The sequence below is a fragment of the Panthera tigris genome, chromosome E3, assembly GCF_018350195.1.
Source record: "Panthera tigris isolate Pti1 chromosome E3, P.tigris_Pti1_mat1.1, whole genome shotgun sequence".
In the NCBI taxonomy this organism is placed as follows: Eukaryota; Metazoa; Chordata; class Mammalia; order Carnivora; family Felidae; genus Panthera; species Panthera tigris.
Window position 1 is genome coordinate 25543605 of NC_056675.1, and position 19169 is coordinate 25562773.

The 19169-nt window shown below is 45.5% G+C and overlaps 1 protein-coding gene and 1 long non-coding RNA gene across 3 annotated transcripts in view; one reads left to right on the forward strand and one right to left on the reverse strand.

The window, feature by feature from the left end:
* The first annotated feature begins 1525 nt into the window (after positions 1-1525).
* On the forward strand, positions 1526-17566 carry GP2 (glycoprotein 2). Its single transcript, XM_007087291.3, has 11 exons — positions 1526-1558; positions 2813-2942; positions 5301-5687; positions 6545-6655; positions 8830-9041; positions 9540-9688; positions 10877-11122; positions 11991-12153; positions 13004-13088; positions 14340-14384; positions 17054-17566. The coding sequence occupies exons 2-11, from the start codon at positions 2861-2863 to the stop codon at positions 17110-17112; spliced, it is 1539 nt and encodes a 512-aa protein (XP_007087353.1). The 5' UTR covers positions 1526-1558; positions 2813-2860; the 3' UTR covers positions 17113-17566.
* The window catches only part of LOC122234566, a 76805-nt gene continuing 72406 nt past the window's right edge, over positions 14771-19169 (reverse strand). For both annotated transcript variants that reach the window (XR_006212374.1, XR_006212373.1), the window contains exons 6-7: positions 16623-16690; positions 14771-14928 (exon numbers count right to left, since the gene is read on the reverse strand). This is a non-coding gene — a long non-coding RNA (uncharacterized LOC122234566). The remainder of the gene's footprint in view (positions 14929-16622; positions 16691-19169) is intronic.

Genomic DNA, 19169 nt, shown 5'->3' on the forward strand with positions numbered 1-19169 from the left:
AGAGAGAGGTCTGGCAGGAGCTGGGTAGAGAGACAGTTATGATTGGAATGGAGGGGTCAGAAGAGGGATGGAGTAAATGACTGTTTTGTGGGCCCAGATGAATTTTGGAACTCTGCATTTGTGGTGGTTGTAAGTTCCATATTTAGGGGATTTTTCTCCAAATGCAAGAGGAGTAAAGAAGGTGGCTTACAGCACCTTTCTTTGCCCAGGTTGGGGTTTTACTGGAAGATGCTACCAATGCCAGGACGTCTGTACTCCCTGCCCCCAATAGCCTTGGCTCCTTAAAGAGTCCCAAAGAAACACAGAAGAGGCAGTGACCATTTGTTCTGCAAAAGCTTTGACTCCCTTATTTTAAAAAAAATTTTTAATGTTTTTATTTATTCTTAAAAAAAATTTTTTTTAATGTTTATTTATTTTTGAGACAGAGAGAGACAGAGCATGAACGGGGGAGGGGCAGAGAGAGAGAGAGACACAGAATCAGAAGCAGGCTCCAAGCTCCGAGCCATCAGCCCAGAGCCCGACGCAGGGCTCGAACTCATGGACTCACAGACTGTGAGATCGTGACCTGAGCTGAAGTCGGACGCTTAACCAACTGAGCCACCCAGGCGCCCCTGTTTTTATTTATTTTTGAGACAGAGAGAGACAAAGCATGAGCAGGGGAGGGGCAGAGAGAGAGGGAGACACAGAATCTGAAGCAGTCTCCAGACATCAGGGCTGAAGCAGGACTCAAACTCACAGACTGTGAGATCATGACATGAGCTGAAGTCAGACGCTTAACTGACTGAGTCACCCAGGCACCCCTTGACTCCCTTATTAATGCCACAATACCATGCCACAAAAGCCGAGTCCAAGCCTAATGCTTCAAAGTCCAAGATCTATGGCTTCCTCTCCCTTCCATACCTTTCAATCTCTAGCGTAGCCCACATATCAGAAGGGATTGGAGAAGAGGTGATTCTGACACTCATTTTGCCTTGGGGCCTTATCTGTCCTTTGATATTCCGTAATTCACCATCCCCAAATTGGCCCTTCCCAGACTCTTCAACACTGAGTATCTAAAAGTGTATAAAGTCTATGGGCCAAAAATTGGAAACACCCATTCCCCACTTCCTTATTTATTCCCTTGCTCTAACTGGCCCTGAGTGGAATGGCATCCAGACAGAAGCAGAAGTGTTTTAAGGTGATTAGCTAAGAACACAAGGTACAATTGGAAATCCATTGTGCAAACAAGTGCTGTTTGGTTACTCTCACTTCCCTTTGGGTATTAAGCTCCCTTTTGATTAGTGTTTGGTTTCTGGTAATAAATATGGCACCAGCTTCATTGGTTTATTTGGGGGGTTGGGGAGCACATACGCTTCTTCCACTATTTTCTGTGGTAAATCACTTATCTTACCTACATACACCCAACAAGATCAATGTATACCTGGGAGATTAACTCCAGTCCTACCTCAGCACCAATCACAGATAGCCACGTGGGTGGGGAAATACAATAAAAGGATGGTCCACAGTAGGCTTTCCCAGAGCTGGACAGACGAGGGCCACCCTGTGTTCTTACCCCAAGGTAAGTCCTACTTCAAGACCCAGCAGGCTTTCTCCTGATTTGGTAGGCGCTCCCCTATCATCTCTGACCCACTGGATGTGCTAGGGTTGTTTATTTCTGGCAACTTTCAGAAACAGCAAGGACTTTGGATCCTGGCCCTATCAAGTATTCCAGATATCACTCTGTGTCCAACTCAACCACAATTCCAGCTACCTGCTGGCTACTCCAGGTCTACAGATGCCTCCTGCCTCCTCACCCTGCCCATCCTCCAGGAACGTAGGCCCCTACTTGGGATCTCATCCCTAAGAACTGCCAGACCTGCGTGCTCTCTAACATATTCATGATATCCCTTCCAGAAACAGATCTCTAGCTTCAACCTGAGTCTTCCAGAGGCTTTAAGAAGTCATCAGAAATTTGTCCATCCGAGCAAAGTTTTCCAGAAAAGGGAATGTTGCTAATTTGAATGTTGGCAGGCTCTTCATAGCTCTTTGTTTCTGCCCTCCCTCCCCCCCATTTACTTTTTCATTTACTGCTCAGACCTTTAGTGAGCCCCCTTGTGTGTCAGACACTGTGCTAGGAGCAAGCTATGTGGGGCTCAGTCTGACATGGTCCCACACTCACAGAAACCTACACGTATATAGGGTGCTTCAGGAGTCTCTTAGCACAGCACCTGATACACAGAACTAAGAAAGCAGCTGCTACTTTTGTCTGTAGATACTCACAGCACTTTAACTTTCTCCTCCATCCAGTCTTCCAGAGTCTCTACCTGTACCTGAGCAAGAACCAACCTGGGGCATTCTAGGACGTCCTACAGCACCGGCCACCTCTAAGCTTGCCTTTGGTTCTCTTGATGCCAACCTCATCCCTTTGGCAAGCCACCTACTCTCATTACCCCCACCTCCTTTCTGCAAGTCACGCCTGCTTTAAAACAACACAGTCCTTCATAAAGGAAGTCATAGGTCCGTTTCTGAGAACGTGGGCCTGTGGTCTTAAACAAGCTATTTAATTTCCAGCACAGTGCCTGCATGCAGGAGGAGCTCAGTAAATATTTCTGTGATAAATATGTTCTGAGTCCCATCTCCCTATTCATCCATAAAAGGGAACAATAATAGTACCTTCCCTGGATGGTGGTTCAGAGCCTTAAATGAGCTAAGGTATGCAAGGGGCTGAGTACAAGCCATGGTGCTGAACTGATGTGAATTTCTTTCTAACCCTTATACCCAGAGGAATGACTTCTGTCACCCTGATTGTATCTGGGTCTTTCCCTCCCCCTAGCTGCATGGAGAGTCTGCATGCTGCTGAGTAACCTACACATCTCAGCTTATGGAAATGATGGTGGGCTCTTATGTCTTGTGGCTGGCCTTGGCCTCCTGCATTCTGACTCTGGCATCTACAGAACAGCAAGGTATGTGCTCTGTTCATCTGGCATCTCAGATGGCCCACCAAACCTGGGGAGAGGGGGAGTGCAGAGAAAGCAGTTCAGGGTCAGTGAGGAGAACAGGGACATGTCTAAAGCAAAGACTCAGCAGCTGGAAGTCAAGGGGAACAAGATGAGAGAAACCAGAATGCAGCCATAATCTCTCAAAGACTCAAATCAGAAATCCCCACTGTGAGGACCATGGAGCCAGTTAATATAACTTCCTATGCCCAGATATGTGGAGCTCAGATAGCAGATTCATGGGGACATGAATCGTCCAGTCACTCTGTGCCCTTGCTTTGGCAAGTACCTTCTCCTTCCTCTGTATGTTTGCTCATCTGTAGAAAGAAAGGATTGCAGGTAGTGATTTCTGGGGGTCCATTGAAAGATCTGTGGATTGGGCACCTTAGATGGTTGTAGGAAATGTCCTCAGGCTCAACACCAGGGTGAAATCTCTGCCTGTATCAACTGTGGAGGGGGCTGTGGGGAAGGGAGAGGAGGGACTCAGCTCATGGTCTCCCTTGGGAAAACACAGCGTGTGGGAGGGAAATAATCCAAGAACAGCAAGTGCAGTGACTTATTTCCTTAAAACAAGCACATACATAAGCAAGGCTTGAAAATCTTTTTTTCTAAAACCCCCCTCTACTGTGTATTACAAGAATGCAATCCTGTGTGTGTTCTTAGTCCATAATTCAGGCTCTCACACCGTTCAGTAAATCAGAACTGGAGGAGAGAACCAGCCTCAACTCCTCTTAGGACTCAGGTGCTGTGTTTGGCATTTTACACTTATTACCTCATTTAATCCTCTAGCAATGCTTTAGGGTTTTATTTCTTCAAAACAGGGGACATATTCCAGGAAGACTACAGCAGTGCATGGCAAACTCTTAAAAATTCTTTTGATGGCTATGTATATTTTTTCATGTGTATTAAAAATCTGTAACTAGTACAACATACCTATGGTATCACAGATATTATTCCTTAGGATGAAACAACTTTATAAAGAGAAGCATTAAAAGAAACATATTAAGTAGATAATTGGACAGGGGGACACAGATGTGGCAAACACCATGACTCAAGGCATGAGAATGGAGGGAGTTTGGGAACCACTAGCTACAGGTGTTGTTTTGCAGATTCGTCTCAGGGGAGTTGAACCACCTGTCAAGGTCATCCAGCCAGCAGGTGTGGAGCTTATTTAAACTCAGAATGACCAGCCCACCCCTTCACTTCTCAGTCTCTTCACACATCATAGTTCCTGAATCTGCTAAAAACAGATCAGCAAAATCAGAAAGGGTCATGTTAGACCAATGGTTCTCCATTGGGGGTGATTTAAGCAATATCTAGAGACAACTTCCAGGAGGAAGGAGCTACTGAAAGCTAGTGAAAAGAGCCCAGGGAAGCTGCTGAACATCCTATAATGCACAGGATGCCCCCACACCCGCCTGCCCCAACACAGAACTAACCATCCTCAAATATCAGTAGTGCCAAGGTTGAAAAACCTTGTGTTAGATCTGTATCTACTGATAATGTCTATGATATATTAAATAATGTCTATGATATATTAAATAAAAAATGTAAGTGTAAAAAAAAGGGGGTGCCTGCGTGGCTCAGTCGGTTAGGTATCCAACTTCAGCTCAGGTCATGATCTCACAGTTTGTGGGTTCGAGCCTCGCATTGGGCTGGGTGCTGACGGCTCAGGGCCTGGAGCCTGCTTCAGATTCTGTGTCTCCCTCTCTCTGTGCCTCTCCCCTGCTCACACTCTGTCTCTCTCTCTCTCAAAAATAAATAAACATTAAAAAAAATTTTTTTAAAGCTGTACAGCATTAAACCCATTAAAAAAACCCTATAGTTTAAACATATGCATAGAAAGAGTCTGAAGACTATACAATAAATTTATGGATATTTCTGGGGATGGAATGGACTTGTGACAACTTTCATTACTACTTTATTCATTTTAATGACATTTGAAGTTTTTTCCAATCAGCCTGTATTGCATTTATAATACATAGTCAGACAGGACCATAGTATATGGTTGCACAGGGGAGCACTGCACAACTCTAGAGACTGGGGGAGGGCACCACGCTCAATGTGAAGGATGCCCCTTGGAACTGTGCAGGGTGGAGACCTTAGTATTCTTAATGCCTATAAAATACCACACAAAGTCCTCATTATTATTCTGACTCCAAGGTGATGAAGGCTAATGTTTAATGAATGGGTTGTGTGCCTCATGTCCTCATTAGGGTCCTTAAGCATATTGAAAACAGAGTGTGTTGGGGGGAGGTGAGGGGGATAAAAATCCTGTGGGCTCTGAGGATGCTCAGTAAACCTAAGCACACTGTTGCTTTCCAGGTGACAGATACTTCACCAACAGTAGTTCCTATGACCCCTGCCAGAATTACACCCGCCTGGACGAACCCTCTCGAAGCACAGAGAACACGAGAGAAAGCCGGGTGTGTGACAGGGACAAGCATGGCTGGTACCGCTTTGTGGGAGATGGAGGAGTAAGGATGCCAGAGACCTGTGTCCCAGTGCACCGCTGCCAGACAGATGCTCCTATGTGGCTGAATGGGACCCACCCCACGCTTGGGGAGGGCATTGTCACCCGCACCGCCTGTGCCCACTGGAGCGGCAACTGCTGTCTCTGGAAGACCCAGGTGCTGGTGAAGGCCTGCCCGGGCGAGTTCCACGTATACAAGCTGGAGGGCACCCCCAAGTGTAATGTGAGATACTGCACAGGTGAGCCGCAGAGAGATGGGGGCAGCTGTGGGGCGGGGCCACCAGCTACCGGGTGACTTGCCAGGCCTCAGCAGAGTGAGTGGAGCAGGCCAGGAGACTAAGCAGAGCGGCCTGGATTCAACTCCTGCCAGTTACCGCCCAGTGGGGATGTCACCCAAGGTTGCCAGCCTTCCAACATTTCAAGTACGGCCAGAAATTCAGATTGGAGGGTGAAATACCCCTGATATACCATATGTGTAGCATAATACGAAGAACTCAGGCTCACTCAGATTTAGATTCCATTTGGGCAGTTCAATTTATCTTTCTGAACTTGGGTTTTCTGATCTGAAAAAATGGATAATGGCAAAAGTAACAGCCAGTGCATAGTGTTTCTGCTCCTATCCAAAGCCCTTTAGACTACTAACTCATTTAATCCTCACACCAGTCTCATGAGATAGAGATACTGTATAACTATACCTGATGAGAGGTCTGGGGCGTTAAGCAGCTCTCCCAATGTCACAGAGCAGAAACATGACAGAGCTGAAATTTGAATCCAAACACTCTCGTTCTGTGATCTATATGCCTAACCACTATGCTACTTAGTCAAACAGTTACCATGAGAATTGAATGAGCTCATGTGTGGAAAATACTTGAACAGTGTCTGCCACGCAGTAAGCATTAGGATGGCAGCCTCTGGGTTCTCATTTCACTGGATTGGGGGTCAGAAAATCCAAGTTTGAGGCTTGACCCTTCCACTATATATTGCACATCCTTGGATGTGACTTCTGTGTCCTGGTAGAATGACAAAGTTGGCCCTGATAGCCTCAGATGGCCCTGCTCTGCATTCTGATCCTCTTCGTCTGTGCCTCACCCCCTAGACCCCTCCACTGCAAAGGCCAAGTGTGAGAAGGCCTGCCGCCCGGAGGAGGAGTGCCGCTTTCTCAACGGCACATGGGACTGTTTGTGCAGACAGGACCTCAACAGCTCTGGTAAGTGGCTTGGTGGGGCTGGGATGTGGGAACAGTGCCACTGGTGGAGGCTGAGTGAGGCAGCAGGGAGGGAGCCTCTGAGGGTCAGGACAAGGTATAGACCAGAGTCAGTGGGGATGGAACTGAGGTCAGGGAATGAAAGTTCTCAAAGCCATTTGCAAGGATAGGAGAGCAGGGACACAACAAATTGCCAGGTCAGTCTTTGGACCATGGTCTCAGAAAGCAGCTCTGGCATGAGCCAGCTTGACCCACAAGGGTGAAAGGTACTACGGACAAGCACCCTGCTAGTGTGGAACCTGTATTCAAATATCTGCATGTGAGAAACAAGGGCAGACTCTTTTGCTAGTCCTGGATTTGTGACTTAGTAGCTCTCTGGGGCCTGAGACAAGGTATCTATACTTTCTGAGCCTTAATGTCATCATCTGTAAAAGAGGAATAAGAGAATAGTAAAAATAGCCACCATACAGGGTAATTGTGAACATTAAATCAGAGCAGTCCAAATGGGCAGGATTGTCAGGCGATGAGGTTCTTGTCCCAGGAGGTAAGCAAGCAGAGGCAGATGACCCATGAGAAAAAATGCCATAAACAAGCCCTAAACCCCGGATGGGGGATGGATGAGCTTCCCATTATTTCCTTCCTTCCTAGGATTCTAATGAGGGCCTTAGACTCTTGCCCTTGCCACAAGCATGCCTTCCTTTGAGCACACTCCCAGCACACTTCCAATTTCTCTGTGGAAGACAAAGTGTTCTAGACAGAGGGGAAAGCACAAGCATATGTTTGGAAAACTGGGCTGGAGTGTGGATCAGGTGGTGCGTGAGTGTGCCTAGCAGGAGTGGGGTAGGGATGAGGGGCAGGAAACTGGAAGGAAACAACCCTGCTCTCCATGAAGTCTCTCTCTGCTCATTGGGTAGACGAGCCCCCAGAGGGTCAGAGCTGTTTCCTGGGATGTGGGCCATCACAGAATCAGAATCAGATGTTGGGCTTCAAGGAAGCCCTCCCTGTACCTGGAGACTCCTGGTGCATCCTTGGCAGGTCCTGTCAGGTGACTGGGTGAGCAGGTGGCCTGCCCTTGAGTCTTCAATGGTGGCTACTTAGCAAGTCCCTTTGCTTCCAGGAATAACCCCTTTGTGATCTGGCGTTTTTGCTTACTTCTCCATCTCTTGCACTCCACCCCCAACCATTCTAAGTTCCTGTACCTCTGAGCTCTGCATGTCTGTAAACACACCATCCTCTCCCATCACCTCTGCTGTGGTGCCCTCACTTGCCTTATACACCTGCAAAGCTCCTACTCTCTACTAAGTTTCAGCCCTCTGTGAATCTTTCCTGACTTAACAGAAAGACTCAGATATACCTTCTTGTGTGCTCCCTCTGCACCTAGCACACACTTCAGTTAGTACTTTCCCCATATTGCATTATAATAAGCTATTGACATGTTGGTTCTTAGGTAAGACCAAGGAATCCTCTCGGGCTGTGTCCATGTTTATTTTTGTGTTGAATGTGCCACCCACATGGAGAAAGTGGTTAGTAAATGTATTTGAATCAATGCATTCATAAATATAATAGAAATGGTATTTCTCTTAATTTACTATCCATCTCCCCTATGAGAATGTTAGCTCTCTATATAAGCGTGGGGATTTTGTCAGTTTTGACAAACACTGTGTCCCCAGTACCTATAACGGTGCAGAAGGTAATTGCTCAAGCAGTATTTGTTGAATAAATGTTGAATGAATGAATGAATGAATGAATGAAATGAATGAATGAGTGAATGAACAAATGAACGAAATACAGTGGTTGTGAACCTGTCAGATGTACTGGCTTCACAAAGCCAGGCAATCAGAGTAGTGTGTGTCTAGTTTTGATTCTAGTCTGAAAGGCAGGATAGTCCTGCTTCGCCAAAGACCCCAATCCCCAGAAACCCCGATTCCTGATCCCTGAGATATGAAAGCTCTCCCCACACCTGCACATAGGATGCTTAGAAATCTTGGGCCAGGGGCCTTGCCAACCTCATCTGCCACAAGCCTGGGTGTGAATCCCAACTTGGTCCCAAGTACCTACTAGTCTACCCTCTACTCACTGGTGGATATGGGGGCTTTTCCAAAGGGCAGAGAATGTGGGCTCTGCCCATTGCTTCCAGAGCCCTGTCCACTCCACCAATCCTCTTCTCAACTTTCCAGATGTTCACGGTTTGCAGCCTCAGCTGGACTGTGGGGCCAAGGAGATCAAGGTGTCACTGGACAAGTGTCTGCTGGGAGGCCTAGGTTTTGGGGATAAGGTCATTACCTACCTGCGTGACGGGAACTGCAGCAGTACCATGCAAAGACAGGACAGAAACTGGATGTCTGTGACCAGCCCTACCCAGGCTAGGGCCTGCGGAAACATCCTGGAGGTGAGTGGTGTTTATACCACAGCTACCAGAGGGTGGGAGCTGGGCTGTGAAGCCCAGCTCAGTAGTTGTAAGACCTTGGACAAGTCACTTAGCCTCTCTGGGCCTCTGGTCGAAGGCGAGATTACACATTCGTGAACGTGTTCATTCACGTGAAGAGTTTAGAACATGTTTGCTGATTGAGCTCAATAAATGTAAGCTACAATTATGATTACTCTAATCAGGGGTGATGTGGGAGGGGTCAACATGGGAGCAAGCATGGTGGTTGCTGGTTCTCCCCATGGGCCAAAAACTACTATTCCAGTTCTTGATCTGGGATCCTCACACCCTTTCCCATAAAGTGTCATAGCCACTGGGGCAAGAGGCCCCTGTGCTTCCTTGCAATCAGAAGGCAGGGTGGCAGTGTGATTGAGAGCATCAACCTTGCAGTCAGGCAGGCATGAGTTCCAGATACATCTATATACACATAAGCATATATGTGGTCTTGTTTTTATGTCAAAGAGAAATGGAACCCATGCCATCTACAAAAACACCCTCTCCTTGGTCAATGCTTTCATCATCAGAGACACCATCCTCAACATCAATTTCCAGTGTGCCTACCCACTGGACATGAAAGTCAGCCTCCAAACTGCCCTGAATCCCATTGTAAGGTAAGGCACTGACCCTCACTCTTTGACCCATAACCCTGACATTGATCATATTCACTTCAAGCACAGTTTATGATGTCCTTAGGATGCTGCCTACCTCCTTCAGGAGCTCTCACTCTTACCATCATTCATTCTGCAGATATTTACTGATCATAGATTAATGTTCAGCACGCACAAGGCAGAAGTAGAATATTTTGTGGCTGTTAAAGATTATTATCATTAAATAATGTAGCAACATGAAATAATGTTAATTAAATATGCTAAGGAACAAAAAGAACACCATGGTTTCATTAATCTTGGGGAAGAAAGGAATTAAGCAACTAATTATATCAATCATTACTCACAAGTGACATGAATGCAATGTGGGAGAAGCACAGGGCACTGTGGGCTCAGGGAGCAAGGGCCCCTGACCTAGCTTTGGTGGGTTGGGGATGGTGGGAGCAGGAAGGCTTCCCTGTAGATGTGGGATCTAAGCCAGGATCAGCTTTGATTGGATAAGCACATCAAATTCACTAGAAAGAGAACCAAATAGCAATTTGGGTGGGGGTCCATTTGGGAAGAGGCTTTCATCTGTTGTGTCACTGCTGTCTCACTATGCCTGGAATGGTGCCCTGCAGAATGGATTCCTCAGCATTTCTAGACTCGCTGGGGGACTTTCTGAGGGTGTCGGAACTCCAGGGTGCCCTTTCTATCCCCTCATTGCCTCCTGGGCTCACAGAGGAGCAGGATTAGGACTAGAGATTTTTTAGTTCAATGGTTTTCAGACTGTATTGTGTTGGGGCCCCAAGTTTCATAAGAAATTAAAATTAAAGTCGTTTCTATTTTAAAATGGATGTTTCACTGGTGACTGTGGGGTGGAGACAGGAAATCTGCTGTTAAAAATGGTGAATCCACATTTTTGTCCCATTGTACAGGGGGGAAGACAGAGGTGTAAACTTGCAGTTACTCTCTGAGTGAAGGAGATATGAGTGATCTGTGAGGTGGGGAGAAATGGTGGAGATCCTGGAGACACACTCATGTACTTGCCAAGTTTAGTGCCTAGGGGATACTCAATGCTCAACTTAAATGGGTGATTGAATAGTTCCTTTAGGGATCAGAGATGTGCCTTTGCCTTCATAGCCTCAAGCAAGTGCAGGGCTAGATTTATCTTGTTCTCACTGACGGAAACTCTCATGGCTTTCCTTTTCTCAGTTCTCTGAACCTCAGTGTGGACGGGGCAGGAGAGTTCACTGTCAGGATGGCCCTGTTCCAAGACCCGAACTACACATCTCCTTACGAAGGGGCTGCAGTTGTGCTGGCTGTTGAATCTATGCTCTATGTGGGTGCCATCTTGGAGAGAGGGGACACCTCCCGGTTTAACCTGTTGTTGAGGAACTGCTATGCCACACCCACCGAAGACAAGAATGACCCTGTAAAATATTTCATTATCAGAAACAGGTGATGAGCAACTCTGAGTTATCTTTTGGCCTGAATAAGATTTGGGGGGAAAGTGATCACTTTGACCCTACCTGACAGTTAATTGGCTTACGTCTTTTGGAAGACAATTTGGTGTTACAGATCATGACCATCCCCTTTGACCCAGGAATATCAATATCACTCCTGAAATTTTAGCCTAAAGCATTAATACAAAATAGGACAAGGTTAAGAAATGCCAATTATTTTTCAGTTCAGTATCCTTTATAACTTTGGATATAGGTTCATAATTCAAAAATAGGGACTTATTAAGTAATGATGGATATTATATAGGTATTAACACTGACTAATCAACATGAAAACACCAATGACAAGTGTTATGGGACAAAGTATCATAGAAATTGTTACCTGGAAAAAGCAAAGGGAAAATGCATACCCTATATCATGATTCAAACCATACTAGCTAATACTTATTGAGTTTAGCTATGTGCTAAGCAGTGTACATGGACAGTGTCACTAAATGCTCACATCAACCCCAGGGGGTATGGATTATTGTCTCTGCTCTACAGATAGGAAAAGTGAGGCCCAGACAGGTTAAGTCATTTGTTCATGATCACTTAGTTAGAAAGTGGGTCTAGCTGGAATTGAAAGCAGTCTATCTCACTTCAGAGACTGTACCCTGCAGAACTGAAACCACATGCACTGATGGATAAACATCTTGGAGGAAACCCAGAGGAATAAAAGTCTATGTCAGGATTGACGGGGGGAAACAGGGAACTCTTTAATTCTTTGATGATGTTTTTATACTGGATACAGATTACAGATACAGCCAAGGGCCTCAGGTCCCCTGAATTGCTCTAGAATGTAGACCCTCACCCTGTCACCCTCGCAGCTGTCCAAATCAACGTGATTCCACCATCCATGTGGAGGAGAATGGGGTGTCCTCAGAAAGTCGGTTCTCAGTTCAGATGTTCATGTTTGCTGGAAATTATGACCTAGTTTTTCTGCATTGTGAGATACATCTCTGCGATTCCCTTAATGAACAGTGCCAGCCGGTGAGTATCACTTTAGAGTGAACTATTCAGAGCTTGACAGGGGGCCTAATACCTAGTAGGCTCTCCATATGGATTTATTGGATGTATGAATGGATGGAAAGAAGGAAGGGAGGGAGGGGAAGAGAGAAGGAAGAGAAGAAAGAAAGAAGGATGAATGGATGGACATTCAGCCTCCAAAAAGCCCATGTGTAGGCAATTATTGTGTCCCTGGAAAGCAGAACAGATGAAGGAGCCTGTTGATGAGGTTTCCTTGGCACAAGACATATTTTGAATGATTTCATAATTGACTTTTTTAGTGCTTACTCCTTGTCAGGAATTACACTAAAACTTTCATATGCCTTGTCTAATTTAATTCTCATAACAGCCCTTCACATAGATTCTTTATTGACCTCATTGTACAGTGAGGAACCTGAGCTTCAGGTCTTGTGCCCAAGGGCAACACAGCTAGAAAGCATTAGAGCTGGGACGTACCCCCATTGTCCATGCTTTTAACCCCGATTTGGCAGTGCCTGCTAGTAGTTGGCATTTGGTGAGTGCTTTCTATGTGCCTCTGTGTTGTAGACACACTCATCTTAATCTTCACAACCAGGAAGGTATATTTCATAGTAGTAGGGAGGTGAAGTCATTAGTCCCAAATTAGAAAACTAAAGGGAGTGGAGATGAGATTCAAACTTGGGTTTGTGTGACATCACAGTGAGGATTCTCTAGACTAAGAAAACCACAGCCTCAGAGTTAGGGCCATAGGGTGGGTGGGGTCCCATCCTTGGGCCAGATATGCCCATTGCAGGGGCAGCCTGGATAGCAACTGTGCCTTTAAATGTTGGTATAATGAGATTTCTCCATCCCACAGTCTTGCTCAAGAAGTCACCTCCGTAGCAAAGTAGTGGCTATTAACCCAGCCCAGGTTCTAGATTTGGGACCCATCACTCGGAAAGGTAAGTGGCCAACTTCTGGCGGGAAGGCCAGCTGGTCAAGTGCTGACAGTTAACCACAGATAACTGGCGTCACCATCATAACAACCTAGAGCCTTTTTAGCCTCTTCACTGCAGCCCCCCCCGCCCCGGCCCCACCAGTGAATCTATCTTTACATAAGGTCATTGGTAATAATAATAGCACTTGCCACTTGTGCTGGGCCTCCTGTGTGCTAGAGACCAGGCTAAGCTCTCAGTATCCATATTCTAACTTCATCCTCCTGACTGCGTCCATTTTGTAGGCGAGAAATCAGAGCTCAGAGAGATTAAGTGGCTCACCCCAAATCATTCAGCTCATGAGCAGCGGGAGTTAGAACTGTACCCAGCTCAGACTGATTCCAAGGCTGTGTCCTTTCCCTTTTTCCTCCTGCCAGGTCCTCTTACCTCAGCCCCTTTTGGGTGAAGTCTAAGTCCTAACCCAACTTTGTTTTCTGGTGAATGACTATGTTTTTAAAATTCCAGTTATAATATTCTGGGGCATGATGTAGGGGAAGCTTTTCAAATGCTCCACAAATTTTCACCCATCCTACCCATGGGTTAGCAGTACTGTTATAGTTTTTATTACCCCTGGAAAGGAGGAGTCAAAAAACCTAGAAGAGTGAAAGCAATTTTTTTTTTTGTCCTAAAAAAATTAGGACACAGTAATGTTAATAACAACAACAACAGTAATAATAATAACACACGTGGCAGGCACCATGCAAAACATTTACATGCATTGTCACATGGAATGCTCACAGCAACTTAAGGAGGTAACCACTATTACCACTTCCTTTCTCCAGGTGAATAAACTGAGGCTATCTTGTAAAGAAGGCTCTGCCTTGAACTGTCCTGCCTCTTTACTGAGCCCTCAACTTGAAAAGCTTCATGTGGTACCACAGCGTAGTTGGAAGATTAGGAGCTTTCATTTTGGAATCAGATAGACTAGATTCAAATCCCAGCTTTGCTATCTACAACAAGGTCATCTTGGCCTTGGGCAACTAAGCCTCAGTCTTCTCATCTGTTGAATGGGGATACAATCCCTCTGCTGGAAGAATTAAGTTTCAAATGCATGAAATGTGCTTAGAAAGGGAACTGCTAAACAACAGATGTCTCAACAATGTGGGCTGTCGATGGCTGTGGTGACCAGGTCCAGAAGAACTTGGAGCAGCTACGGCCACAGTGCCACAGTCCCTGGCACATGACTGAGGAAACCTTCACCTCTGCTCTTGTCCCCAGGTGCTCCATCTCTTGGTGTCACGAATGGAACCCCCAGCACTGCAGGTACATCGTTTTCTCCTATGTCCCTGCCCTCCCTCCCAACCCTCTCTCCCCCCTCTTCAATTCAGTGCACATTGAGTTAGCCTGTGCTGACAACTGTGGACATGGAAATGAATCAGTCCCACATCTGGCTCGCAGTGCAGCACAGGGGCCAGTAGTTTAACAGCAAGTATGTATCACAATACCTGGTACCTGTCTACCATGTGCCAGGTGTTGTTTTACATGCTGAAGATATAATAATGAACAGGACAGGCCAGGTGCCTGCCCTCATGGAGCTTATATTACAGTGTGGGAAAAGGCAATAAAAAGTTAGCGAGATAATTAAGAAAAGAGGGTGATGTGATAGAAAGTTACCAGCATGGGTAACAGCATCTTAAATAAGATAGTTGTTTATTTTACTCACATGTAAATGAAGTCTAGATGCAAGAAATCCAGGACTAGCAGAGTGGCACCACAAGGTCATGAAGAATCCAAGTTCTTTTCAGCTCACCCCTCCACATTCTTCATCCTCATGGTCCAAGATGGCAACCGGAGCTCCAATCATCATCTAGTCAGCAGGATGGAGGGAATATAGAAGAAATCACTGAGTGTTAAGGAACATTCCTGGAAGCTGGGGCACCTTATACTTCCACTTATATTTCATTGGCCACTGCTTAGTCACACCTGGTTGCAAAGGAAGCTGGGAAATGTAATCTTCATGCTGGGTAGCCGTGTCCCTAACCAATGTTTAATGGTTCTATTAATAAGGCAGGAAGGAAAAATAAATACCAGAATAGGTAAATGGATAAAAAAATGTCCACAGAAGGTGATATTTGAACCAAATAAAAAAAGAAGCCAGGTTTATAAATAATAAAGGAACAGCCCTATAGGCAGAATGAACAACAACTGCAAAAATGAGACAGTCAATAAGCAAATAAATCACAAACAAGTAGTGCAGAAGGAGAACAAAGAAGAGTAAATTAACTGCATTAGATAAGGTCAGGCAAGAATTTCAGCAGGTGGCAATATATGAATGGAGTTTTTGTGGATGAACTGCAGTTCAACAGGAAGACCAATCCAAGAAATGTATTTTGGGCCAAAGGGAAAGCAATGCTATTAAGATTTTACTGCCTTGCCCTTCCCCAACACACAAATGACCTATATTGGTGAACCCAGACATGAAAAAGTTCTTTCTACCCTTAATTACCCAGCTAGGTAACAGTCTAAAAGTTTCCAGATAAGCTCAAGACGGCTTGCTTAATGCTAATATTCAGACAACATTCAGAAAAGTAGTGCTCATCAGAGAGAGGGGTTGGAGCTCAGGCTAAAGGCAGCTTGAGAGCAGACCTCAAGTCTCATTCATTTCTTCCAGTACTTCAGGTAAGCACAGTGCCTGGAGCAACCTGGCTTCCCAGTAGAGTCTGCCAGACTGACTAATTTCTAGGGTGGGCAATGGGTTCTGGAGCCTTCTGGAAGAGGAAGGGATCAATCTTATGTGGTATGAGACTGCCACAAGAGGGCACTTATGGCATTCATTGTTTGCTATCTCCCACAAACATTTCTGATGTTTTAGAATTAATTGAACTTCAGCCTGTTTCATAATTGCAAACTGGTTGTCATACACTAATATTTCTGAAAATTGTGATATTCTTCACCACCCTCCCTTCTAGGACATTAGCATGTTACTTTGAAATTTGTGGGATGGGGAGAGGTTATAATCTTGTGGTGGGAAGGGGTACACATGCCTCTCCCAGGCCCCCCAGTATAAGGCAACTATCATCTAGGATCCATGCCTTTCATTAACACTGAGTGTATGGTAACTTTCAGAGGAGATATGACCCCAACCTTCCCACATCTTAGGGTCTAATTTTCAAAACCAGTACTTATACGGTGTTTACCATGTATCAGGCACTGTTCTAAATGCTTGATATGAATTTACTCACTTTAACCTTAAAAAATCCCATGAGGGAATAGCTGCTAGTGATATTTCTGTTGTGCATACAGATGAACTCAGGCATGGAGAGACTCAGGAACTGGGCCTGTACAATTAGTTGTAGAGCTAGGATTCTAAGCTAAATAGTCAGGCCTCAGAGGCTTTGTAACCTCTGTTGTCTTTCTACTTCTTTAGTATTAGAGTAAGTAATGTTAGCTGCTGTGACAATCCTCAACTTACTGTGCCTTTACACAATAGTTTATTTCCCACTAGATCACTGGGGGGATACAGTTCTGTGCTTTGCAATCATTAGGAACTCAGGCTCTTACCTTCTGGTAACTTCTGGCAACTCCACTATCCCCAGCAAGTCCTCTGCTGGAGTCTTGGCTTCTGGTGCCTGGATGTGGATGAGAGAACATATAAAATCATGTAGGAGGTTTTAAGGACCACACCTAGAAACAGCATATATGATTTTTACCCATATTCCACTGGCCAGATTCAATCACATGGTCCCACCTTCCTGAAAAGGAGGATGGAAGTAAAATGCCTTCCAATGTGCCCAAAGGAATATGAAAAAGTGATGATTTGATAGCTTTGCCTCTACCATATGACCCCTTTGCCATTTTCCAGGGGCTATAACCTAGAACAGATATTAATATACTTTGTCTTGTCCTTGTAAGGCAGAGGATAGAGAGGAAAGCTTGCTTTGGCTGTTGAGCTCCAAAGCCAACACTTGACAGGCATCTCTCTTCCATTTCAGGGTTCCTGGTGGCCTGGCCCATGCTTCTCCTGCCTGTCCTTCTGGCTGGGCTGTTCTGAGACCTCAGCTGGGCATGTGGCCTTAAAGCTCGTGTTCCTCCCTCTGGCGATGGCTTCCGGTTACCTTTTGGCTACGCTGGTTCTCTCTCTGAATCACATAGACAGTCTTGGTGTTCACACACTCCAGGACAGGCTAGGTTTTGGGAGACAGAAGGGTTTTTCCTTGTTCAACACTCTCTGTGCCTTTATATTCCTCTTTTTCTCACAGTGGGGGCTCTGTTGGCCTGGCCTGGTCTGACTTCCTCATTTATTAGCAGGATCTCAAGGCCAGACTTGCTACATGCCTCTGTGGCTCCAGCCTTTACTAGAAATGTAGCATGTCTATAACTCCAGGGAAGATGGGCTGTGTCACTGGGGGGAAGAGGAGGGGGATGGGTTTGTAAAGAAGGCACTTCCCCACAGTTCCTTCCCAAGTACCCCTTGTTCTTACTGCTGATGAATTGAACAGACTGATCCTTGCTTTCACCCGTGTCCTCTGATATATTTCCATCATGATCTCAACAGTCGCCATGGGAATAATTGTAAAGGGTCCACTTTTGGAGACTCTACTCCAGAGAAGACTGGGTCCCATTGCTCCTCTGTCCCCCACCATGCCGTAGACATGCTTTGACATGCCTAGGGCTAAGCAAAAACCTACCCTGGGACCCAAATGCTGGAGGGATTTCTTGGTTTGGATGCAGAGATGCTGTCACTCCAGAGTACAACTCTAGCTGTGAATAGTGGTGTGCTTATGAAGTCCCAGCAGTCCCCACGGTGTCGACCCTGCCATGGGGATATAGCAGCAGTACCTGGGGGATGAGTGAAGTCCCTTTCTTGAGACCTCTAATGGGCTCTCACAAAACACTCCACAAAGATACCACAAATGGAGAAGGCTTCCCTTTCCTGCAGCTACACACAGGGCCCCTCCAAGTTGGCCTCAGGGAAAAATGATCAGATCAGGGCCAAGCCACGGGCAGGGTGGGGTGGAGTGGAGCTGTTTATCTGCCAGGAGAAGACTTTCCAAAGTGTTCTCAAGTTCAGAGGTAGTGTGTTTGCAAGAAATAGAAACCCAATCCAATCAAATCAGGCAAAAGGAGAATCAGTTATAAGGATACAAGAGCAAAAAGTCCAAGAACAGAAGATACAACCTGGCTATATGAGAAAAACCACCAGAAACCAAAGTTTGTCTTTCCATCTGCCATTCTTCCTGAAACCACACAGCCTTTACATCTTTGGGTGTCTCCTTTATTCCCCCCTGTCCTGAAACTAGCTTTTCCTGTTCATTTACCATGTCTGAATTAAATATGGACATTGCAGCTTCACCTCACTTACTAATTCAGGGACCACAGAGACCAACTAGCACTTGGTACCCTACATCCAAATTGCACCAGGGGTAATGTGATTTCCCTGTTTCAGTCAGAGTGCTTCCCTTGGTCCAAACATCTGAGGCCAGATGAGTGGTCTTATCTAATGCAAACATAGCCAAGGGGGCTGACAAGAAGGGGCAGGTCTCAAACACAGGGCAGTATTTCCTGGATTGACATTTCAAAAGGATGTTACTACTATAATAGTGGCTTCTTTAAAGGGGAATTTCTTGGGAGGAATTGCTTCTGTTTCCCGGTACTCAGAGAATTCATAGGTACTACATTTCAAGGGAGGAGGTGCACTGAGAATGCACCTGAAAGAGAGGTCAGGAGGTCCTAACCTTTTCCCTTCTCTGAGGCTCATCTTCCTTCTGTAGAATAAAAGGGCTGGGCTAGAACAAGATTCTCTAACATTTATAGTGGAACTCTTTCTTTAAATACAAATCTACATGAGCATCCAATAGGCAGACATTAAATGCTAATAGACTCTTGTTGATGTTAGGTAGGGGGCTTAACTCTCCTGTCTGTGATTCCCTCTTCCTCTTTGATTCCAGGCCATCAAAGAAACTCCATCATAACCCACAGGGTTACCAAAGACAAAGTTCTGTAACTTCCTGGTACATATCACCTCTAATAACTCTTCCAGTGTAAAGTACGTGGGATTCTACTTAACAAAAGTCAACCTGGCTATTTGTCTATTTGTCTATGAATCTA

What these genes read in the sequence shown, in the direction of transcription:
- GP2 (XM_007087291.3), top strand. Translation starts at nt 2,861, where the DNA reads ATGGAAATGATGGTGGGCTCTTATGTCTTGTGGCTGGCCTTGGCCTCC. An exon ending in ACAGGACCTCAACAGCTCTG is followed by an intron (nt 6,656 to 8,829) that starts GTAAGTGGCTTG and finishes TCAACTTTCCAG; the next exon opens with ATGTTCACGGTTTGCAGCCT. An exon ending in TATTTCATTATCAGAAACAG is followed by an intron (nt 11,123 to 11,990) that starts GTGATGAGCAAC and finishes TCACCCTCGCAG; the next exon opens with CTGTCCAAATCAACGTGATT.